This window comes from Merops nubicus, unplaced genomic scaffold (assembly GCF_000691845.1).
Source record: "Merops nubicus isolate BGI_N331 unplaced genomic scaffold, ASM69184v1 scaffold11223, whole genome shotgun sequence".
Lineage (NCBI taxonomy): Eukaryota > Metazoa > Chordata > Aves > Coraciiformes > Meropidae > Merops > Merops nubicus.
Window position 1 is genome coordinate 1 of NW_008598372.1, and position 25674 is coordinate 25674.

At 46.8% G+C, this 25674-nt stretch overlaps 1 protein-coding gene across 1 annotated transcript in view; it reads left to right on the forward strand.

Annotated features, from left to right (window-relative positions):
* Nucleotides 1–5676: 5676 nt before the first annotated feature.
* ADCK1 (aarF domain containing kinase 1) overlaps nucleotides 5677–25674 on the forward strand; it is a gene marked incomplete at its 5' end in the record, with an annotated part of 51368 nt that continues 31370 nt past the window's right edge. The window contains one exon of the mRNA XM_008937030.1: nucleotides 5677–5880. Within this exon, the coding sequence (XP_008935278.1) occupies nucleotides 5677–5880 (204 nt within the window). The remainder of the gene's footprint in view (nucleotides 5881–25674) is intronic.

The window sequence follows — 25674 nt, forward strand, 5'->3', positions numbered from 1 at the left end:
GGAGTGCACTCCACAGAGCTTCCTGGTTCAGGGAAGACCTCCTGACTCTCCTGGAGCTGGGCCCTGGTCTGTTTAGGCCTTTGCGAATGTGGGTTCATCGGGTGAGAGTCGCCATGTGGGCACCTTTTTCTTAAGCGTTTAACTTGCTGGTGTGGCTGTTTCCCATGCCAACTATGGGAACCCTTGGTTAACTGTTTGTACCACCTGTTTTGGGCCCAGTCATGTTGTTTGTGGGATCGTTGGGGGTGGCATCGATCATGTATGAGCTTGTTGACCTGTTTGTACCCCCAGCGGTCATTCATATAGTAACATTTCTGTCTACAATACAGTCTGCGTATTGGTTCATCTTCCTGCTGGCTGTATCATTTTTGTTGGGCCTGGTCATTGGCAAAACAGCTACACATACTCACACGCTATTCCTGCTAATACTTCGATTCACAACGTGGTTCCTATCAATCTGTACAGTTTAGCATGAACTTGGTTTCAGTCTCTCACTGTGTGAGTTGAGGTGGACATTCTTTTGTTCCTCTGTAGTTGGTGCCATCCTGAGTCATCCAGAGCTGTTCTGTAGTTTCACCAGTCGTGTGCATTTGGCACTATTATTGTCAGGGGTGGAAAAAGACTGTGGCCAGATTCTTACCTTCTCTGATGTCGTTTCTCCCTCTTTGACTTACCATGTTTTGGGGATACCCAGTACAGAGATGTGATGTCATCATGTCTTCCCTCTGTGTGGCATCCAAGGGATAGCCTGACCCATCCAGTCCCACTGCTGCTGGCATTCTTGGAAGAGCTGTCTCATCCAGGATGGCTGACAGCATATATGCCTCACACACAGTGTGGGATGCTCTCACACACAGTGCCACATATGAAAGATCATAAATGGCAGTTCAGTTCTGCTGTGCCATGGGAATAAAGCAAGAGTCTACCACCAATGCTGCAGATTGTTTCAGTGGCAGGTAATTGAGTAAATACGTAAGATTCTTGGAAGCAGGTTGAGCCCCAGCATAAGGGTTGACCGGTTTAACCAGAATCTGAGACCTGGATACACCAAACAGGTTCTTTAAAGGTTTTAATTGATGCTGGCATCTGCACCCTGTTTGCATCCTGTCTCTCACTGTGGCAAATCAATAAGGTGATTTTCTTCTTGATACCTTGAGCAAGAGTGTTTAAAGCCCTTTAGACATTTTATTACATGTAATGTTCTTATGAGTCTGTAAAATGGAGGATATCAATCCTGAGTTTTGTAAAGGGGTTTGTAAAAGTACTTGTAGAGATGAAAAATTCTGTATAAAATCAAGTATGGTTATTTTATCACAAATGTCTAAAGCCTTTTTGAATTCCATTAAGCTCTTGGCTTCTCTATCCAATGACAGTGAGTGCCACTGGTTAATGCTGTACTGTGCAAAATGAGATGCAAAAAAAAATTTTAAAAGGTTGTTGCTTTGTGGAATGTCCTATAATTCGCTGGTTTGTGAGAGCTGGAAATAAGAATGAGAGATTTTCTTTTTATTATTTCATATAACTCTTCTCTCTTAGGCCTCAATGCTCTCTAATCTAAATGATCCCCTAACATTTCAGATATCTTTTATGGAGTCTTTTAAAATCCATGATATTTTTTCCTCTGTCTTCTATGTCCTCCCTTTTTCTTCTGTATCTCTTTTTGTGATGGGATATCCAGAATCCAAGATGAGGTTGTGCTTTCAATTTATAGAATGGCATTTTCATATTTTTAATGTTTGTCTATTTCCCTTTCTTAAAACAGTCAGCTTGTTGGAGTTTTTCTGATCTCTGCTGTCTACTGTGCATTGAGCAGGTGCCTTCACTGAGCTGTCCACAACAGCAATGTGATGCAAGTGTTGGGAGGTTACGGTTACGTTAGAGCTCATCAGTGTACCCAGGCAGGATAAACTGCACCCTCCAGTAAGTGTAACCTTGCGGCCGTCTATGCTGAGGGTGATCTGCCAGTCCATTGATTGTTCTCCTATCTTTGGCAGGGACTTGGCAGAGCTTATTTTTCTGTAGTGGTGAATAATTTCTGTTGTATCTCATGGAAATTTTGTTACTGCAGTGTTCTGTCCTTTGCCAGATCATTAGCAGGGAAATTAAACCTTGGTGTAAGAATGTGTGTAATGGGACACTCTGCTGTTTGGTTTTGACAGTGATGCAGGTCAGCCTATTTATAGTAGAGAGCTCCTTCTGCCTTGTGGGTGCTACCTGGACCTGTTCCCCTTTTCATGACATTTCTCAGTGTTTCCAGTGCTAGTGGAGCTGCACTGGAAGTAACAACATTGCAAGTGCTAACAGAGAAAAGGCTTCTGCAGTATCACCTAATCTAAAAGAGCTCAGAGGAGGCTCAAATGAAGCTGTGGTAAAAACATCACTGAATGTTGCGACCTTGCCCTAACTAAAGAGTCCCCCACTGCTGCTGTCTGTGAATGCTGGCCTTGGTGTTGCAGAGGGGGAATTCTGAGCTGGAAATGGAATAAAATAAGCAAGTGATGTTCTTCTCTGATAATTATGCAGTTTTCTTTTTACACTTTTTGAGGGAATTTACTGAAAGCCATTTGAAAGTCCTGGTAAATATATCCCTTTTCTACTGACCATTGCAATTGACATACAGTATCTTAGTTGACTGCTAACCTTGTTGGCTTTTTTTTTAGTCATAACACATTTAGCTAGATTATTTTTAGTACTTTTTATAATTATGTTCTCAACTAATGTAGCTGATACAGAATAAAAGCTTGTAGGACTAATTTTCCAGATTACTGTGGATTTTTCTTGAAACCAGGGCAACATTTGCTCCCTTTCAGTCCTCTGGAAGCTAACAGTTTGCATGCTCAATCCCCTTTTTCATAGAATCATAGGGGTTGGAAGGGACCTTGAAAGATCATCTAGTCCAACCCCCCTGCCAGAGCAGGACCACCTAGAGTACATCACACAGGAAGGCGTCCAGGGGGGTTTTGAATGACTCCAGTGAAGGAGACTCCACAACCTCTCTGGGCAGCCTGTTCCAGTGCTCCGTCACCCTCACAGGAAAAAAATTTTTCCTGATATTCACCTTGAACCTCCTATGCTCCAATTTGCACCCATTACCCCTTGTCCTATCACAGGTCATCACTGATAAAAGCTTAATTCCATCTTCCTGACACTCACCCTTTACATATTTGTAAACATTGATGAGGTCACCCCTCAGTCTCCTTTTCTCCAGGCTAAAGAGACCCAGCTCCCTCAGCCTTTCCTCATAAGGGAGATGCTCCACTCCCCTAATCATCTTGGTAGCCCTACGCTGACTCTCTCCAGCAGTTCCCCGTCCTTCCTGAACTGAGGGGCCCAGAACTGGACACAATATTCCAGATGCGGTCTCACCAATGCAGAGTAGAGGGGGAGGAGAACCTCTCTTGACCGACTAACCACACCCTTTCTAATGCACCCAAGGATGCCATTGGCCTTCTTGGCTACTAGGGCACATTGCTGGCTCATGGTCATAATTTTTTTTATTATGGTTATTAGCATCTTGGCTACTTTGTGAATTCGTCTGTAACTTTTATATGATTGAAGTTTTCAGTCATATAATATCAGGGTACTTTCTGGAGTTATCTTTCTTGAAATACTGTCCTGCAGAGTGTATCTCCATTGCAAGCAGTGATGGGCAGGCTTCTCGTCAGCATCCTGCCCCATGCCGGGAACTGCCTGCAGCAGGAGAAGGTGCTTCCTTTCCCTTGCTCAGGTTTCCCACCGGTGCCCGAGGCGGGGGCTGCCCGAGCTCCCCTCGAGGGCAGCTGGCCAGCCACCGGTGCCCTGCCCCTGCGCCCCTGGCAGCTGTTGTCCTCCGTGGGGAGCAGCGGCTTGAGGGCGGCTGTTGGAACTGTCTAAAAGCCGTTCCCCTTGAACGGGCTGCGCTCCTGGTGCTGTGACAAACTACCCAGCTGCTCTGGCTCTACCTCCAGCTGTCTTTCTCTTTTATTCCATTATTCCCTCCTTGCTTTTTTTTTGCTCTCTCATACTCTTCCACAGCTTCCTTTCCTTGTCCTCTTTTGGCCTGCTTTTGCCCCTGCCGCATGCAGGGGAGAGCAGGGAAGCAGAGGCTGGCTTGCTGCAGCAGGAGCTTTAACACTGGTGTGTGAAGTGCAGCACGATAACGTGGGAGACATCAGGCATGCTCGTGGATGTTATTTGCCGTCTGTGTATTTGCAAGTGCTTCTGAGCAGACAACGTGCTGGGGGAAGCTCGCTCGCCTAGTGTGAGTTGTGCTTGCCCACGTGTGCCCGCCTAGGAAGGGTATGTGTGTGTGTGCATGAGTTTAAGCTATCAAGTCCAACATGCTGAGCGTGAGACTTGCACGTTAGGCATTCGCCTCACGCTCCCGCAGGCCTTGTGGCTCAGCACCCACTCGGTCCCGACGCGTCCCCAGGTGTGGGACACCCGCCCTGCCCTGCCCCACCCCGCGGTGTGACAGCACTGCTTTGCCTGGAGGGCACAAAGAGCCTCTCAATGGGGTGGGGGCTGCGGTGGTCGTGCCCTTTTGCGGTGTTGTTCTTTTCTGCCACACTGAGGGTTTTGGTGGAGACCCCCACCACAGGATCTTGGGCAGATGAGGTCTGCAGACACAGGATTTGACCTTTAATGACTTCTGACACAGAAGCCAGAGGAGTTAGGAGCCTCTGTGCAGGTACATGTCAGGCATTAACAGGAGATTGGTGCAGAATTATTTTCTGTCATTGATTTGCCTAGATTTTATTAATGTATCAGGGTAAACTTATCTGGAGTTTATTAAAGAATATTGAGTATAGCTGTGTACTTGGCAGGAGGCTTTTCTAGTGAGAGTAATAAAAGCAGAATAAATCATTGTCACTGAAGAATGTGGTGGCTGGTCTGTTGTGGAGAGGCAAAATGAACCTCAGGAGCTGAAACCCAGACCAGACAAGTGGTTGGTGATGGGTTTTGTCATTTGGTGGCTGTATTTTGACCAGTATGAGCAAAACTGGCAAGTCTTCTAATTTTTAGTTTCTAAAACCACTGCAGACTTTGTTGGCAGTGTAGGCAGTAAGAACAAGACCTGGCTGGACTGAAGTGATGTAATTTCCCCTTGTAGTTTGTCAAAGTGAGATGAGGATGATGAAGGACTTCTCACATACTGTCCTCCTCACTGCCAAATAGGCATATGTAATTTTGCTTTTTAACAGTCTTCTTCCAAGTTCCTGGAAGTTTCTGGGGTGGTATACATGGTTTCCTTCTCCCTTTAATTCATCACATTCACACTAAGAGCTTAACATACCTGATTGTGGTCCTGACATTTGTCTTTTGACTAGAGGTTCCCAAACTATGCATCATAGCAGTGAATCACAGTGACAAACCAATGCTGCCTTGTGGCTATACATCTTACTGTGCAGGGATGGAGCCCTGGACAGAGTCCAAAACTAATGTGCTGTCACTGATCATTGTGCATGCTCAAACAAGTGTCAAGGCCTTTTAGGGAGCCTTGTGCCAGTCTGGTTCAGCCCCTCTGCATCAAGCCAGAGACCTAATACTTAGCTGACACGTTAGATGAAGATGCCCAAAATCAAGAAAGGAAATCCTGGGTCTGTTCAAATTCAGGACAAATAGGAGGTACCTGTGTGGCCACGTGCATGTAACAGACAGCAGAAGGGTTGGGCTGACGTTCTGGTCTCTCCACAGGTACACCTGCGCTCTGCTGAGCGCCTCCGGGAGCTGTGCTGCGCCAACCGAGGCACCTTCATCAAGGTGGGACAACACCTGGGGGCACTGGACTACCTGCTGCCCGAGGAGTACACCCGCACCCTCAAAGTGCTGCACAGCCAGGCCCCGCAGAGCACCAGGCAAGAGATCGAGCAAGTTATCCGTGAGGATCTGGGCAAAGAGGTAGGGGTAGTCATGGTCCGTTGGTTTCTCAGGCCTCGGCAAGCCCTGGGCAGCTAGAGAAAGGAAAACAGGAACAAAGAGACCCCTTGTGGCTCTCAGTTGCAAGAGATACCAAGGGGAGGTCCTTCTTCCTTGCCACTGGGAGAATGCCATAGGAATTTTCCCTCTCCATTGATAGGCATTATTGGCAAGCTTAGGAAAGGAGAAGATAATAGAGGATTAAGGGTGTGAAAGCTGCCAGGTGAAAATGGCAGGTCTCAGAAGAGCAACATACCCCAGAGGTTATGCTGAGACCAACGAGGTTGCTGGAGGTCAGGATGGAGGGCAGTCTGCCACACTGAGGGGTGGGAGCTGGAGGTGTTGATGTTCAGCACAAAGATGCATTAGTGAGCTCTGTGAGGGATGACTGCTCTCCCCTGGCTGCTCTAGACCAATTCCAGCTAGCACTGACAGTGCTTTACTTTCTGAAGCCCCTAATTAACCCCCAAAGAAAATAATAGCATAAATCACTTTTGGTGCTTGCAGTCAGGTAACGCAGTGGCCCAGGAGTCTCTGTCACTATTAACACTCAGCAGGCCACAGCAGTGAGATCAGAGGTAAGTGCCTGTGTTCATTAGATACAAGGGAGGTAACTGTAGTATTTAGAGAGGGTGTTCTTTTACTTTGCATCTTGCCCCTGAAATGCTGGGGTCTGAACCCCGAGCACCCAAATTAAGGTTGACATATGGGTGATTCCCACAACCCTTCATACAGAGGTGGTGAGTTTGCCTTATAGCTCCCCCCCGGGGTCCAGCCAGCCCTGCAGGGAGAGCCATAAGGGGAATGAGCCCCAGGGGTCCCACATTGAGTTGACAAAGGTCAGGCGTCTGCTTGGGGATAAAAGCTGGGACCACTGGCAGGGAGTCAGGAGTGTCTGTCTGTGGAGGGCACTCCACAGAGCTTCCTGGTTCAGGGCAGACCTCCTGACTCTCCTGGAGCTGGTCCCCAGTCTGTTTAGACCTTTGCAAACGCGGGTCGATCGGGTGAGAGTCACTATGTGGGCACCTTTCTCTTACGTGTTCAGCTTGCTGGTCTGGCTGTTTCCCATGCCAGCTGTGGGCAACCTCGGGTCTCTGTTTGTACCACCTGTTGTGGGCCGAGTTACATCCTTTGTGAGATCATTGGGGGTGGTGTCAATTATGTACCAGCTGATTGATCTGTTTGTACCCCCAGCGATCATTCATGGAATGTCCTTCTTGTCTACAATACAGTCTGTGTATTGGTTCATCTTCCTGCTGGCTGTATCATTTTTGTTGGGCCTGGTCATTGGCAGAACAGCCCCTTAGAAGAAGAGGCCCCTTCACACTCCAGTGCAGGTTGAGTAGAGGCATTGCAAGGATCACAACTAACGTTGTGAAAGGGAGGTGGGAGGCAACAATGTGCAAAGGTAGTGGTGGAGAACATGTGTATGAGGAGGAGGAAGACAGGAGTTTGTAGAAGGGGAGCAGTATGTACATCTGCTGTTGCTCATATATGGTTTATGAAGCTGTTTTGGGTTTCTCTGAGCTGTCTGACTGTGTGGTAAGGAGGTGTGGGCGGAACCTTTGGGATTAAATCAAATATTTGCTCTTGGTTGGTATGTTATGTGTAGATTTGGATGGAATATGTAGTCTAAGGGTCTAGGTATTGTTTAATAAGGAATGACAATTAGTATTTCCCTGCAGTTTAGTGGCAGGATTAATGTCAGTCTGTGACCTGCCAGATGCTCCCTTTCTCAACACTGCACCGTTGTAGCATGGCTGATGCCGGCTGTGTTTCATGGCTCAGGGGTCAGATGGAGCTGGGCAGGCTGGCTGCTCCCTGCAGACCCCTGCTGCTCCATGGGCCTCCATCCTGCAGCTTCCCAGCCACAGGAGCCATGGAAAGCCACCCCAAAGTTAGTCCACGTTAAGTTACACAGCGGCTGCCTCTGTCTGGGGTTTTGTGGTGTCTCCGGGAGGCTGAGGCAGGTGCTCCTGGGGAGGCCCTACTCTCTTGTGTGTGCTCAGCTGCCACTGGTTTCCTTCAGCTTTCTTGGAGCTAGACACATCCACCATGCCTCATTGATTCCCAGTGAGGCAGCTCGAATCCAGTCTCCACAGCAGCCTTCCCTCTTAGCCTTCACTTCACCCACATGGGTGGTGCTGGGCAGTATTTAATTTTAAGGAGACGGAGGGGAAAAAAAAGGTAGAAATGGGAAGAAAATGATAGAGAGGAGATGCTAATGAGAGACAGAGAGTGATGATAAAAGAGAGAAATGAAGAGAATGACACATGTAAAAATAAAGGAGATGGTGAAACTGGGCAGTATTAAAAGCTGAAGTGAGTGCCGATGTCTGTCAGCTACAAGGTACCAAATCATGGTATTTAAAAACAAAAATTATGTGAGGAATATAATACACCCAAACTGTCTTTGCTGGGGCCTCAGGGATTTAATGGGGTTACTTCAGGAACAAACTTCATTCCAGTGTAGCTACATCTCCAGTACATTTAAAATATGATATCATTAGTTGAAATACAGATGGCAGAAGGGCAAAGTGGAGTGTCAGGGCAGAAGAGAGCACAAAGAGGGATACTGAAGCCTTCACTCTTGGGGCCAGCATCACACCTGTGAGTTTCAGATTAATTCAAATGAAAGAGAAAATGACAGTGTGGGAACCTTTCCAGGGCACCTAGGCCTCACCCTGCTGCTCTCAAATTTAGTGGTAAGATGTCCAGTTCCCCCATCAGGTGAAAGAGGAGACTCCTCGGATGAATCTCAAGTGTAGGCAAGAAGTCATTACATACAGTTTGGATCAGTGCAGAACAAATAGGAGAAATAGCAACTGGAAATACAGAGATACCTATGGAGGAATGTGGCATGCTAACAAATTAGGCAAGAGCTTGCAAAAGGGCACTAGGATTAAAAAAAAAAAAGCCAGTTTTTTGTATAGAAACACTGTGTATTCGGTCATCTAGAAACAGACTGTCTTCTGATGTGACCTATATGAGGGAGTAGGTCATCCAAGCCTACCAGAGGCCTGGATGTTTGACAAATGGAGTGGTTTGGGGTGAAAACAGATCTAAATGGAGACCGTGCCAGTGGGACTGACCTTTGAGCAGACAGAAGTCTTGTGAGCAGTTCAGCGTGGCTCTGTTGTCACCACGCAGCCTTGTGTGACACCCTGCTGATGGGGGATTTCCCATTCTTGATCGGCAGCGTGGTTGAAGACTGAGAGCTGCAGCATGTAACTCTGCTGCATGGGCTAATGGCCTGATATAAGGGCACATGGCATGTGTGCTGATCTGACACAGAAGGAGAAGCATCATCTACGCTGACCAATGGGTTGCCCTGTCAAAGCCTGTTTTAAGTCTAGGGGGAATCTGTGTACCTATCAGGGATCATTTGGATAAAAATTATCAATAGTGAGCAGATGCTGTTTTTCTAATCTCAGCCACCGTGATTCGGCTTAGTGATGGTGGGGGGTGATCATTCACTTGAGTGTTGTATGCAAGAGCTTGAGGTGGGGAACAGGATGATTAGGGTGACACAATTAATGGCAGTGGGAGGGGCTGCACAAAGAAGTCCTTACAATGACCACCAGGAAGATTATAGAGTCTTAGGGAGGCAGTGGAGATACCACAGGCTGGGCTTGTTCTGGGTATGTTCCTTGGAGCAGTTGGGAAAAATTGTCTGCATAAGTGTCCTGGTTAGAGGGCAGAATTGTGTTCCCCCTCCCTTATCCCTTAGTTTTCCCAGATAGAGAGATAAACAAAGGAAGGCAGGGGTAATAAAAGTTTTACACCAATTGAAAGTTAACAAAAGTGAAATATATTATTTAACAGGGAACAGAAAGGAAGAAGGGTAGGGGTTTAACAGGGTAAAGGGATTATACGAACAACAAGACAAGGAAGGGTAAACTTCCAAAAATACAAAATCAAAGTGCTGTGCTGAGGCTCCCCAGTACTGGATCTCGCTGGATTGAGGTGGATTGAAGCTGGATGTGGATGGAGGCAGGGAATGAGTCTGTAGATCAGGCCCAGGACCCAGGATGGCCACCGCCATGTGCAGCACAGGGAGCAGCAAACAGCAGCAGAGCAGCATATCTCTGGCCAGGATCCCAGCAGAGAGAGAGGAGGGGGTGTGTCTTCCCTCTCCCTTTATAGACCCCAGCAGGAAGTCCTGAAGACAGGAAGAGGGGAGTGGGAATAGAACAGGTCTCTGCCTCTCCATTCAAGCCTGCTCCTGGTTTTAGATTTCAAATCTCCACCCACCAGGAGCAGCAGATACTTCAAACCATCACATAATGATGAGAGATGACTGAAAGAGTTTCTCCTACGTCACTTTTCACAGAATCATAGAATCATTAAGGTTGGAAAAGACCTCTAAGATCATCAAGTTGAACCATCACCCAACACTACCATGACCATGGGGTTTGCGTGTCCCCAGGTGCCACATCTACATGTTTTTTAAACACCTCCAGGGATGGTGACTCCACCAGCTCCCTGGGCAGCCTGTTCCAATGCTTCACCACTCTTTCAGTAAAGAAATTCTTTCTAATACCCAGTCTAAACCTCCCCTGGTGCAACTTGAGCCCATTTCATCTCATCCTATCGCTAGTAACCTGGGAGAGGAGACCAACATCCATCTCACTACAGACTCCTTTCAGGTAGTTGTAGAGAGCAATAAGGTCTCTCCTCAGCGTCTTTCTCTCCAGACTGAAGCATCTACCTTGCTTGAACAAGGTTCTGAAAAACAAAAGGTGGAAAATAAAAGTGAAACAAGTATGTTACTTAGCCCACAATTGTTATTATGTCTGCAGAGCTGTTAATGACACAGGGAGAGATCATGGGTTCAGCTAAGCTCTCTAACTCAACGTGCAAGCAGAGCCAGGCAACTTCTGGTGAAACATGGACACCAGACATCTAGGGACAAAGACTGAGAGGCTCTTGAAGATAAGTCTTTGAGTGGCTGCACCTAAAAAGCACAAAATCATTGTGCTTGGAAACTAGAAATGATGCAAGAAATGTTTTGCCAGCACTGGGATTAGGGGCATTTCCTCCCTCTGGCAGGTCTGTTGGAAGGGACTGACTTGTGGCTGTGGAATACAGGGGAGGTGATGCCAGTTTGGTCCCAGGGCAGAGGTGCAGAACCCAGGGCATGTCTGAGTTTGGCTGAGCAAGTTCCACCTGACTGCCCTTCAGTGTCTCTTGGAAAGGCTTCCTGCAGGTCTTTCTGCATGTGATTTCTGTGAACAAGGTCCTCAGAGGTGCTGATTGCTCCTTGCTAATACTGACCAGACTATTCAGAAACTTTCCCCTTCTACATCTGCTTCTCTCTGCTCTGATCAAAGCCATTCCAGGGCATCCCTCCTCATAGGACTTTGTTATCTGGCTCCAGTGCTGTCCCTAATATAGCTGGCTTCTCTGCCACTGTGCCATGATGGCGAGTTTAGATACTGTGACATCTCACTTCACTGTGTACTCCTGTCTACACCAACACACTTTTTAACCTCTTTTGAGTCCTAGAGTCCCTTCTGGTTTGCCATTGTATTGCACATCCTGGTAGGCCGTAGCATAGCTCTACCCACTCAGCATCACTGTATCGCTCTCCTGTGTACAGCAAGACATCACTTTCCAGAGCCCATTTCCCATCATCTTCCAGCCCATCCACACATACTGACATTTTGTAGTCAGCTTTCTGACCTTTTCCCCAAGACTTCTTACTCTCCTGTTGGTGTGTTAGTGTACTCCATACACCCCCGGCTTTGAGTCATGTTGGAGATAACTATTCTTGGTGGGAAACAGTTCTTCCCCACCCATCTTCACCACCATCCTTTCATAAATATCCAAATTCCTCCACCTATGCTCCTTTCTCGCAGGTTCCTGTCAGGCTGATTCTCTGGTCCCTGCTCTTGTGTCTAGTCTAACATTGTTTGGTTGGGAGTTAGAGCAAGGATAAAGTCAGCATCCACATGAGGCCAGCGTGGTCCCAGGTAGGGTCTTTCCCATGCTGGTGGGGCCCCTCTGTGGTAGGGCTGCCAAGGTGTTCTGTGTCCAGGCTGTGTCTTTGCCTGGGGTGGTGAGGGGCTGGTGTAAGGCACAGAGCTGGCCTCCTCTGCTGTGGAAGTGAGGGTGTCTCCTTCCTCTTTGTCTCTTTACTTGTCCTCACATCTCTGGCCCGTTGCTAGCAGTTTTTGAAGCTGTCGCAGAGGTGACTGGAAATTGCTGATGTTGAGCAGATCCCAGAATTGATGGATCCTAAGAAATCCTGACACCAGGGATCAATATCTGCACACACACTTACACTGTTGCTGATGAGTTTGCTGCGCCCCAGGAAGGCTGAGAGGCAAAACAGGTTCTATGGGGAGAACACATTAGTGACTGAATGTATTGGTTCCAGTGCTTACTTTGTTCAAAGCTGGAAGAAAGGGATGAGGAGAGTCCAGAGATCAAGACTTGTCTCTGCTGAAGCCAGATTGTATAAAGGGCTTAAATAGATGGAAAGACAGTCATTTGGAAGGATGTCAGTCTAGCTCTGCTTTGTGGGAGTGCAGGTAATGGGAAATAGTTTCTAATTGCTTGATTAGCCAGTACCTCCAGGGAGACCATCCTTTTCATCCACAGTTAATGGCAGCTTTTACCTGTTCTTCAAGGCCTGTTTCACTACTTGCAAGAAGCCTCCTGCAGCCATGCAGTAAAGGAGCTTGCTGACTGAACAGGGCAGAATGCCGGTGGTCTGACTGTGATTTGTAAGCAAGCACCTGTGGTAGAGAAGCCTCCCGTGCTGTGGTTTGTGGAGCAGGATGCATTTTCACAGTGGTGCTTGGAGGACTCAGCGTTAGGTTAAAGGGCCTTGCTCTTGGATTCCTACCATTGTCCCTGGCATGGCACCAGAGCAGTGTGGTAAGAAACAGATAACTCCTTGTCTGAGAAGTCATTGTCCCTGCAACAAAACTGTGGCTAAGATGATACTGCCCTTTCTCCTTCTATTTTAAATTGTTCTCAAGGTTCCCGAAGTGTTTTCTAGGTTGCGTACACAAGCGTCATTTATCCACTGTTGAGACTTGCCCTTGTACACCTGGGAGCGTGGTCACTGCGGTGATGGGCACCGGTGGCCCATGGTCATTGGACAGGGAGAGACAAAAATCATATGCTCATGTGAACCTGCTGTGGGAAGGGTTTAGAATGAGACTGCAGCAAGGTGCTAACCCCAGAGCAAGAGACTTCCCTGCCCTTGAACGGTTAGAGTACAAGAAAAGACAGAGGAAATAGAAGAGGCTTCTCTTTTCACTCCTGTTTCTGTGTGCATGGCAGCCTTTGCTGTGCCAGTCACCGGGAGGACAGACAGATTCCCTTCCTCCTGGAACTGTTGATTGGCCTTTTAAGTTCTGGGGAGATGTGCTTACTTCTGATTTGCAGAACTATTGAAGCAGTGCACAGCCCTGTAGGAGAGCAGCTAGGCTTTCAGTGGGCTGTTGGGTATTACGCTGCATATCCTACAACATCCAAGTTGTTCCCAAGGGAATATGAGTCACTTTCTGTAGCTGGCTCCATATGTTGCCCTAGAGAATATTCATTTACCCTGCTCAATCACAAGGTCTTCAGGTCACTATGTGCAGACCCTGTTATGGCCCCAGAAAGCCTCTTCCCAGGCTGGCAGTGTTGTCTAACCCATTCAGGATGCCAGGATGTCTGCCTCCTTCCTCCAATGTTGCTAACAGATCACTAACAGATGTGGGGAAGCTGGGTCTAGGTCAGCAAGAAGCTATTCTTCCTTCTGTGGGTGTTATGGCCATCACAGGAGATGATCTCTTCCTGCACTCTGCATTACCCACCAGAGTGGAGGCTGGGCTGTGACAGCCTTTGCTGTGATGGTGTGAGGGGCTGGGGATTGGGATGGAAGGATTTACCCTTCTTCCACCCCTCTGAGCCTCTCTCAGTAGGCCCGTCAGGGCTTCTGTGCAGCCATCAATAAAAAATGCATTTGTATTAAAACTATAATGATGAATAAAAAAATTCACATTTTTTTCAATAACTTGGTTTATAAAAAAGAGATTTTTATCAATTATGAAAAGGATTTGGGCTATAAAAAGGTAATTTAAACAGTCTGAGATGGATGGTGAATAGTATTAATGTCACCCAGAACAAATGGGCCCACATTACTCAACTGAAGTCAGGAGCAGCTGCCTATGCAGGTCCTGTTGCTGCTGCAGCAGCCTCTGTTGTGCTCTCCCTTTGCTGTCTCTGGTAAGAGGCCTCAGTCTCTGGCAGTTCGCAGCGTGGCTGCCTCTACCTGGAGCCCTTGTGTGGGCAGTAGCTGTCCAGAACCACTGTTCCACTGCCAAGGGTAGACAGGGAGATTTGTGTGGCTCAGGTGGTCCACTTTGCTTTGTTCGTTGTGTCTCTGCTCACTCCATTTGCAAGCTCCAGTGGTACTGACCCTTGGTGTCACACCAAGGACACTTAGGGTATCCCCTGGTGCCCTTACTGTCAGGGGAGCTTTGGAACAGGGCACTCCCTCCTTCCGTGGGTTTTCTCTCCGCTCCTGGGAGAGGATGTGGCTGAGTCCTGCTCATGGCAGCATCTACCTGGGTTCTCTGAGCCCCATTGCCTAAGAGAGGGAAGCTTTGGTGGATAGATTAGAGGATAATCTCCTTTGGATTCCTTGAAGTTAATAAGATTTACAATACAGAAGGTTGGACAGCAGATTTTCTGAAGGATTTTTTTGGAGGGCTTTCTACAAGGAAGTGAAAGATTTGAGATCAGAAAATGCAATAGGGAATAGCCTGGTAAGGAGTAGTTATGATTTGTGTGTTTAGTGACATTTTAAAATCGAATTTACAAATTCTTTAGGTGCCTGGGGGTTAGTGTATGACATACCTGCATGGAATTTCTTGGCTCACTGTGTCTTGTGTGCAGATGGTAAGCTCTCTTCAGTACAGTTTTCTCAGAAGTTTGATGCCACCTGAAGTGTTGCTCTGATGCAGATAAGCCTTGGCTGGAGTGCACACCACAGCTGTGCCAGGCTGTGTTCAGTGTCCACGTTGTGCAGAGGTGGTGGATGTGCTGCACAGCACTGCTCTAGCCATCGGCAGAAACCACCTCTCAGCACACAGGTAACCCTTCTAGTTCCAAACAGTCACTGGAAATGGCTGTCTGTAACTGGGATTCATAGTCTTTATATGGCCTTCTTGCATATGGAGACTTCCTTTTTTCAAACGTGGTGTGTGTTTCATTTGCTCATTGATCTCTGTGCATTGACAGCAGGGTCTGGGCACTGGTAGGAACACTGGGCTGCCATTTGGAGGGTTTCGCTTCTATTTCTAAGCCTGCTGCTGATACTTTCAGAACTATTCTTGCTTGATGCTCTGATCAAGTCACAGGCTGGGTTTAATATGCCTGATTTTTCCCTGAGGGAGCAGGGAATCCTGTCATCTGCCTGCCCACTGATGTTTTAGTATCCTTTTTGATTTTGCCTGCTTAGCATCCCCTGTTGTCCTGGTTCCGTGTAAAAAGGGGTTCAGGGCAGGACCCACACGGAACAGAACTATGTACTCGCCTCTCCCCCCCCGAGAGAGAGAGAGAGACACTTTTGAAAAAAAAAATGAAGTATATTGTTCAACAAGGAACAGAAAACGAAAAAGGGAGGTAAGGAAAATAATATGTACAAAGATTAGGGGAATAATACAAAAAATAAAATATACAAAACATTCAGAAATGGTTCCAGGGTCCCACGGAGTGAAAGGAGAACTTTCCTCTCCGAGCTCCAAGGCAGGAGTGAAATAAGAAACCACTCCCTGCCTCTTATCAGAGTGTGTGTGGGAAGGGGAGGGAATACAATGGTTTCACCCCCACCCGGGGTCCTCCCAGGTGCTGGAAGGTCACGCCCCCATTCCAAGCCTCAAACCACAACACCTGTTTTCTTCCAGAATTTTACATCTGCCCAGTTACTTGGCTCTTGACCCGTTTGGAATGTGAAAACACGATGCAGTGAGTCTGGCAACTTTTGGCAATAGGTTATTTGTAGATGAAACAAATGCCATAAGATTAAATAAGGAGTTACAGGGCCTAACCTTGGCTTATCTGTGTTTTCCTAACACACAGAATAGACACATAGCACTTTTATGAATTTAAGATGTACAGTGATCTAATAAGCTCTGTTTTATGGCATTTCTCGATCTGTCTGAGAGAGAGCTGATTATATGAAAGGGTGTTGAGCTATATTGTGAAAAAGCTTCTATGGGTGAGAACACTAGAATTCTTCCTTGCGGGAAAGCCTCACACCCAACATGCTTTTATGTTTTTAGAACTGAAGCAAAAATTTGGGATCTAAAGAATCTCAAAGGTCTTTCTACCATTAGCGAACAAAGTGTGTCAGTCTGTAGTAGGCAGGCCAGCTTGAGAGAGAGGAAGTTTTCTCATGTTCCCTTTGGAAATCAAGTCAGGTTTGTGAAGGTTAAGCACATTTTGCACTTAGTTTCTGTAAACTTGGTGGTGCTTTAGGTTGACAGGATGCATGGTTCAGAGCCAAACCTGTGAATCTGTCTGTGAAAACTGAAGCAATAAACTCACATGACTTATTGCTGGTGCCAGAAAAGCTCAGCTGAAGCAAACCTGTGAGTTTCTCCCTCAAAAAGATCACATAACTCCATCTCAAATCGGCAAGTTCTTGGAAGAGGCTGTTCAGCACTAACCCTTCCAAATTTCAAATTATTTGTAGAATATATATATTAGTTGGTTCATTTCAGATAATGAATGAAACTGAGGTATCAGTTTCAAGTGATATCAGTTGTGAGTGGAGAGCAAAGCTAATTTTTCTAAACACCTTGTTGGATGTAACTGGTATGGGCCTACTAACTGTTATTTCCATTTATCAAGAAAGGCTAGAGAATTAAAATTACCAGGACTTGTTAAGAGGTGTTGTACTAAAAAAGTCTCTCCATGTAACACTTTCTGCCTTGTACTTTGTGAACTGATAGTGTCTGTTCTGGCTGCCAAGAAAACCTCTAAGCCTGAGATGGGGTAAGAATAGTAATAGATAGAAAATAATGGTTAATTATACATATTAAGAATTCTAGAATATAGAACACGGGACCATACAGCTTAAGAGGAAAAGAGACGGCTAACAGATGGAAAAGTTTACTTTCTCTTGCTAGCAAGGACTTATTTACAGACAGAAGGGACATTCTGACCTTATCTAACTAAAAGCAACCCTGAGAAGAACACTCAACCATGAAAAGGGCACTCCAACCCATCTAGAAGGCAACCATAAGGAACAAGAATTAGAAAACAGGATGGCACCCGACACAAAAACATCGATAAATCCCCTTGCTGAAGAGAAATAGATGGTAAACAAGGACACAAATTAACTCAAACTGATAAAGACATTACAAGCTTGCAGAATCGTCGCATTCCAGGGAAAGGGTGAAGAGCACACTGCGAGGAAGACTTACGGCAAAGACCACTGAAGACCCCTGCCCACAATTTCTGGAAAGATCTGCGCAAGCCGAAGGACTGATAGGCTAATTAGCATACGAAGCAGGAGTGGGCAGGGTTAGGTAATGAATATGTATAGGCGTCCCCGTGAATATGTATTGTTTCACTGGATAAATGTGGGAGGACTTGCCTCCTCGGGCATGCACGTTTGTGGTGGAGAGATCCCCCGTGCATCTGCGAGCAATAAACATACCTGCTTTATAACTTTCGAGTTAGAGAGTCTGTTTCCGTACGTCAAGCCCATGCCTCCTGTTCCAGGCTGTCTTCTGTCCTTTGGACTGTAACCTAACCACTTCATCTTCGTTTATTTTTTTTCTTTTTGTTTGAAAGAGCTGTGAAGCTGGTTCTTAATGAGATATCCTATCAAAGGCCTTTGGCAACCCCTTGCAATCAGGAGGGACCAGCTCAGGAATTTCAGATTAGCTGATCAAACCTAAATGTTAGAGACAAGGGTTGGTTCACAGTGAGTGAGCAAGGAAGAAGGTAAAGGTATGGGCCATACTGGTGTCAAGGGTTAAGGCTGGGCTGACCACTAAATGAATGACAGATTAACCCCTCTCCCTTCTCAAAGGGGAAGAGAAAGGGAATAAGGGAGAAACTTAAGGACTGGAAAACTAAAACAGCTTTAATGAAAATACATATAAAACCAATATCAAACTAACACCCTCCCTCTCGCAATCACATCACCATCACCACTGCTGTTGTGGGAAGGCACTGGGGAAGTCCCAGTCTAGAGTCAGCAGCAGACAGGAACTGGATTCAGGAACACACTTTGGGGTCAAAGGCGGAACAGGCGGAGTCCTCCTTGGACACCAGCTGTTGAAGAAGAAAGACTGACCCTAGTGATCGGACAGCTTTATACTGGATATGATGTATATGGGGTGGAATACCTTGTTGGTCAGTTTAGGGTCACCTGTCCTGTCTGCTCCTTCCTGCAGGTGCAGCCTTTTCTGCACCCCCAGTGTGGCACACAAGACTTAGCAGTGACCTTGGTGTGCACAGGAGCAAGTATAAGCAAGAGCCTTTTGCACCCCAGTCCTTGGCAGTAACTGTGGGCATGGAGCGTTATCACTGCTGGAAGCAGAGGCTGCCTGCAGAAACCTGCTGTTAACTTCAGCAAGTGCAGTCACTTAGAAGAAACTGAGCTGAAAAGTAAAATCACAGAATGGAATCAGTTCTTTTCTAGCTCAGGCCAAGGAAACTGGTTCTGTGGGCCTTAGCTCTCTGTTGACTACACAGCCATAGCACACTGATGACACTGTGTTGGGTTGAGTGTCTCCAGTAGCTGAGTGTCCTGTATCTGATGAAGGAGGAGGTGCAGCCTGACCAGTAGCAGGCTCTGAGTTGCTTTCTGTGGGGCGTGTGTGGAGTGGATCTCAGTCTTTGTCCCTTCTTTGGTGAGGTGGGTCCCCAGGTTATGACGAGGTGTTTTTTGAAGTGAATGCCCCTGCTTAAATTAGAGAGAATCCACCAGACTGCTTTAGCTCATCCACAAAAGCCCAATGATTTTTAACTACAGGAAACAGAGATAGATACCAGTCTGTGTTTAGAGGCTCCATGTCCTGTTCCTAATCCAGAGGCCGACTGTGTTGCTCCATCTGATTTTGAGGTGCATCAGCTCTAGGGAGTGAAGTAGGCCAATCGGATTCTGGCTCTAGAATAGTGGTTTGCTGGGTTGCTTGGAAATGCATTTGAATTAATAAAAATTGCCCCCCTACCTTTGTTTCCTTAGCCCATTTTTCTCCTTGTAGTAACATCTAGCAGTACACCCTGAGGGTGCCAAAGGAGAACTTATGGTCAAGGTGGAAGACAAACGAGCTGTTTCCCCCAGTATCCCAGACTGGCAGCCCTTCCCTTTGCAGCACTTGTCATCCTTGCAGTGGCAGCAGCAATGCTAGGCCTGTAAGTGTAGTTGATTTATGTTAACTGTTGAAACGATAATGTTTAATCTGTAAAGTGCTAATCTATTTTTTATGTTGATTATGAATAGGCCAGCTGTGCCTACTTTCCTATTCATAGAGTTTAGTGAACAAGCCCATTTCACAGGCTGGGTTTGGAGAGTGATTTACATGAGAGCAGACACTGCTTTAAGGAGAGTAAATGAGCAGAGTTACACCACTGAACCAGGGACCTGGCAGCCCAATAGGAGAATCTGGGGGCAAGGGAAAGAACATGGGAGGAAGAGGAGGAAGAGACAGATAATAAACTGCAGAAGGACCAGAACAACGACATGAAAAGTAGGGAAAATATGGGCAGGAGAATAAAGGAGAGGTTGCTATGCAGAGGAGACATTGGCAAAAAGGAAGCAGGAAATTATGTATGTGGCTTAGCATAGGACTTTACTCTCTGGATCAGAGCAGAGTGTTCTTGGTGCCAGGGTTTGTGTGGCTGGTCATTAGGGGATGCAGGGAACCCCTCCCCCTGTGTGGTGCCAGCGATTCTGCTGGCAGGGTCGGCTGTGGATTTAATTTGCTGTGCAGTTCTCTCAAATGGCTTTTCTGGATATCTACATTTTTTTTGAGAGTGAGAGTAGACTGCAAAAGGTACAAGCTCCAGGGTCCCATCCAGATGTCTTTGTAAGTTACTCTACTTGACTTCTCTCCAGTTGCTGCACCTTGTTCTGGGCGGTGTGGACTGCTGTCCCACTGTGCCTCTTGCTCTGACTGCCCTGCTGGCTGTGCTGCGGGTTCAGTATCACAGCAAGGCTCAGACAGCACGAGTAATGGGCTTATGAGCTTTGCAAACTTCCTTTTTAGCATCTCTCTTCTAATGTAGTGACGCCATTATATCCTTTTCTTGATATAAATTCAATACAGGCAGAGCTGCCCACGTCTGCCAGGCTACATGTACTTCAATGTCTGCCTCAGAGCCTCACACCTACTTCCCTGTCCTGTTACTCTGGGACAATGCTGTGCTTCAGTACAACTTTATCACGCTTCCATCAACGTGATCATGACCAAAGCCTGAGGAAGGGATATAGCTGGGCAGAATCTGGCTGGGACTGGGTTTTGCAGTCTGTGTTTTCATTGTACTGTGCCTCCGTCCACCCTGGTGACAGGGTGCTGGACTATGCAATGCTGCTTCTCAATTTTACAAGGGCTTGTAGTGATAGAATGAGGGGTAATGGCTTCAAACTGGAAGAGGGTAGATGTAGATAAGAAATTGGGAGGAAGTTCTTTGCTATGAAGGCAGTGAGATGTTGGAACAGATTGCCCTGGGAGGTTCAAGATCAGGTTGGGTGGAGCTTTGAGCAGCCTGTTCTTGTGGGAGGTGTCCCTGCCTATGGCAGGGAGGTTTTAACTAGATGATCTTTAAGGTCCCTTCCAACCCAAACCATTCTATGATTCCACGATTCCTGCTCCTTGTTCCAGGCCTAGAAACACTTTTCTGTCTTCCTTTTCTGAGGAGATAAATAAGAGCATCCCAGGTGGTACTGATGGGCGTATGCATCTCTCTGTGTGTTAGGAGCTGGAGGTGTAGCCTGTACTCTCACACACGCAGTGCTGTCCCACCAGATCCGCCCCTGGCGACAGGTTCCCCCCGCTCGCCTCACTCTGCACACGCGGGTGAACTCGCCCCTCTGCAGTTCACCCTCTGAGGGTGAACCCTCCTTCCCCTGCCCCGCCTGGCTGGAGGGTTTTGCCTGCTGGTCCTGGCTCCTACGTGTTGCCCCACACCTCCCCCTTAACTCGCTGCACAAACCCTGGCACAACTTGACTTTGTAGTGAGATGCTTCTGTCCCACCTCTTCCGAACTTACACCCCTAGACGTCCCCTTACCACTCTTTGTAGTCCTATAAACCTGCCTATAGACATTTCTCCCCCACCACCCCTGCTCTCATACATTTCTCAAGGCCCCCAGGCTTTCAAAGATGAATCAGTGGCATTTGAGGTGATGAGTGTTCCCAAAGGTCCCTATATATCCTCAGGCTCTGGCAGCTGGTTATTTCTCTCAGGACTGTTGCTGTTTTGCAGGCTTACTGCTGACAGGACCCTTGGGGCATCTCTGCAGTCCTCTGCAGAGCCTCCCTCTGCCTGGCTCTGATGAACTGGAGCCTCTCTGTTGTGGGTCTGTTGACCCTTTCTTGCTCGGGTTTCAGCCAGTGCGTGGCAGGGATATGTTTATGCCTGGAGTCAAAATGATCTTGTGAAATTCATTTGCTTCTGGGTGCTTTCTTAAATCTTACCTTCTTGTTTAATGTGCCTACTCACCCCATCTCTGTGGCATTTCTTCTCTGTGGCATTTTGGGAGAAATCTTGTTGTAAGAAAGAAATTTTTTATGCTGAGAACTGTCAACCATTGGAACAACCTCCACAGAGATGTGGTGGAGTCCTCATCACGGGAAGTTTTCAGGATGTGATAATCTCATCTATGCTGTTTTTCCCATGAAAAGTTGGACCAGGTAGTCTTTTGAGGTCACTTCCAACCTGGGCTCTTCAATGATTTGATGATTCTTTCCAAATGTGCTGTCTTTGAAGCAGGCTTCTGGTATCTCTAGGAGTTCTATGTCATTAGGGAATATGTGTGTAGGAATTTGATCAAGGGGTTCTGGCTATGTTGGGGACCCCCATGTGTCTTGCTGCATATGTGGGTCAAGAGAAATGGGAACTTTGTGGGAGGACAGGGGGAACAATTGGATTGTTGTCACCTGTCACTTGTGAGCGTGAGCCCTTGATGTCTAGTGTCAGATTCAGATCTGGCCTGGGAATGAGATCTGGAGGTAGGTCAATGTTGGTGACAAGGCCAGGGCTGCAGGCATGCTTGCAGAAAGTTGCTGTGATTAGAAGGGATACAGGAGGGATGGTTTGGGTGAGGAGATCGGGAACTGGGCTTTAGTTTTGTTGAAGTGAACAGGGAGAAGACTACCTGAAAGATGCCCAAGAGACAAGCTGAAATTGCAGCTTGGCTAGAAGCAGGCTGATCTAGAGTACAGAGGCAGAACTGTAAGTCACTAGAAAGGAGGAGGGAATTTTATGTGAGCAGAGCTTTTTGGAACATCTCCAGAAAGCTGGGTAGGGGATAACAAAGCTGCTCAGATATGCTAACAGAGCCATTAGAAGAGCAGAAGGCTGGGGAAACTGCTCCCTTTTTTAAGAATTATGGGGGTGTTCCTGCTATGTTAGCACTGTCAGCTCTATTGCTTGGGAGCTGAAGAGTTGCAGAGAACACAGTGAGTCTCGAAGACCTCAGTAGAAAGGGGGCACTACTGCTCCTCCTGAACCGTGGAATAAGTCCCTTTGGGCAGAGGGGATGCTGAAGGAGGCTTACAGGCAGCAGAGAGCTGCCATCGGCCCTGCTCGTACTGCACACTGGTGTAAGAAGTGAGAGCCTCCTCTGTCAGCAGGGGGAGAAAGAGAGAGTGCTTTCAGTTACAACACTATAAAATGGCTGGGAGCGGAGAAGTTACGTGCTTTTGAAGGACTGTGATTCCAGTCTGAATGATTGACAAATGTAGCTCCATCCTCACAGGCAGGAGAGATGCAGGTGAAGTCATATTTCTCCAAAAACTCAGAGAGAAAAGAGTGGATTTAATGAGCCATTTTTCAAGTGGGAGACAGCGCAAGAAGAAAGAGCGCATTAAAATAAAGAGAAGAATTTTTATATGCAGGGAGAGAGTGGAGAACATGGGGGAGGTTGGAACATCTGCCCCATAGCCTGCAGCTAGCTAAAAAGTCACTACTTTCTTTTTCACAGTGGATGGAAGGAAGTGAACAGGTATACATATGTATATACATAGCTTAATTCTCCTTTGTGAATGTTGCATAGACTATAAGATGCTTCTGTCTTGCAAAACAGAGCGCACAATGATGCTATTTAATGTGCACTTTGAAAGATTCTTGTTTTCCACCTTCTCTCTCCACACAAGCATGGTTGCTTGTGGACTCTGGCTTGACACTGGACCAGGAAACACTGGCTGCTGTTGGAGGCCAGTCACAGACAGACTGCCTTGTGACAGTGGTTTAGGATAGCAGGAAGGCAACTAGCTGCACAAGAGTCTTTGGTTATTCTAAGGTGGAAAGAAGTGGGATGCTGAGTAAGCCAAGTCATGGTGCTTTTTAGCTGCATCTGGAAACAGGAACTGAGCATTTTCCCCAATGGGCACATCAGGCTTGGAGGGACTGGTACTTTGTTATCACTCAAGGATCCTGAGGAAGTAATTGATTTCAGTGGTGCAAAGTTCTTTAATCTTCCAGCTTCTCTACAGGGAAGTGAACTGAACTTGCAGCTTAAAATTATGATGCAGCTTCCAAAAGCAAAATATTCTCTTTGGGTAATGGACATTTTGGAAAGAGCAAGCTTTTTGGGATTTAATTCTGAGCATGGGAGAAAGCTATCTGCATTGTCTGAAATGGAGTCCTTTGACTAGGAGTAATGTTCACACTGGTGAATGGGCTAGGGACTCATTCTGAGACATCCCAGTTTTGGCTTTTTCTCTCTGGTTTGCTGTATGTGTTTATGCTACTGAGGGTGTTGTGCTGGCCCTGCTTTCCTACTATCTAGCTTGACATCTGCTTCATGTCAGAGTCTAATGTGCAGTCTCTGCTTTCAGAGTGCTTTGTGAAGCCAGCAGATTAATGAAGCTAAGCATGGAAGAAGCTGTGGTGATGCTAGTGGAGAACTTGTAGAACTCCCAACTGTTGAAAGCCTTGACTCTCAGAATGCTGAGCTAGTCTGTTAATCTTAGCATCACATGTCTCTGGGAAGCAGTAGGACACCCAATAGCTTAGTTGATGAAAAACCTATCTCCTTGTGCCAGTCAGAGGATGTTCCTGGGACAGTTAGGTTCCAACCTGGCCATGACAATCCTTGCTTTTATTGAGCTGCATATTTTTTGTTTTTGGGAACTGTGGTAAGTGGCTTAGCTTTCAGGGAGATGGGAGATGATTTCCACCTCACAGGTGGGGTCTCAGGAGTCGTACATCAGCTCTGTCTGCTCCTTGCTGTTAGTGCCTGTTGTAGCTGTCACCACTGAGATTGGTTTCGATCCAGGATGAGTGATATTCTCAGACAGTTCTGCCTTGTCTTAAGGATCAGACTTTACTCAGGAAAATAAATGAAACTACCATGTATGTGTCTGAGCACAGACTATTAAGCAGGAGTGATCAGGGGTAGAATAAGAGACACTTTTCCTCAAAGTATGGCTCTGTAACAAAAGTACTATAGGAAGTAGACGGGTACTGTTGCTGTACAGCTCAGTAGATGGAGAAGATGAAAGCAAGGGTGGTTTTGTGTGTGCTTTCCTACTGCTTCTCTAGACAGAAAAGACTACAGAAAGAGGAGACTGCAGAACAGGGAATAGCTACGAGCCTAGGTGACGGGCAGTGAGTGAGTTAGCCAGCTTTGGTCTCTGGATGCTGTGATCAAGGACTTTTCCTTTAGCAGAGTTCATTTTCTGTATCATTCATGCCTTTGTGACTGCATAATGTCATTGGTTGGATCCCAGAGAAGAGTCTCAGTGGTGTAGCTGGTAGTGGGGTGCAGAGAAACAGGTAGAAATTACAGGAAAAGATGCCCTTCATGCTGCAGCTGGCTCATAGTCCTTTCCCAGAAGAAAGGCTGATGGTTGGTGGACAGCCCTGGTTTTGTGCTACTGCAGTCCAAAGTTGGCAGTGATTAACCAAGTCAGCAGTGGTCGGCATGCCAGGAGCAAATGTGCACCGTTGGTAAATGAAGTTACTGGTCTGTAGCTGCGTGTGTAGTAACTGTTGTATACATGTTATACTGACAGGTTTTAGGAAGATATTAAAATTACAAATTTGGTCCTGAGAAATTAGATGAGAGCAGATTTATAGCTGACTGGACAGCCCTAGTGCTGCTCATCCACGCATGATCTCTGCAATGTGGTGAGGCCCAGCACCACATGGGCTACCAGGGAGAGCCAGTGTTAGAGCTCAGCTCTTCCAAACCCTGGGCAGGCATGTGTTTTGCCAATGACCAGGCCCAACAAAAATGATACAGCCAGCAGGAAGATGAACAAATACACAGACTGTATTGTAGACAAGAAGGACATTCCATGAATGATCACTGGGGGTACAAACAGATCAATCAGCTGGTACATAATTGACACCATCCCCAATGATCTCACAAAGGACGTAACTCGGCCCACAACAGGTGGTAGAAACAGAGACCTGAGGTTGCCCAGAGTTGGCATGGGAAACAGCCAGACCAGCAAGTTAAACATATAAGAAAAAGGTGCCCACACAGCGACTCTCACCCGATCGACCTGCGTTCGCAAAGGCCTAAACAGACCAGGGCCAAGCTCCAGGGAGCGTCAGGAGGGCTGCCCTGACACAGGAAG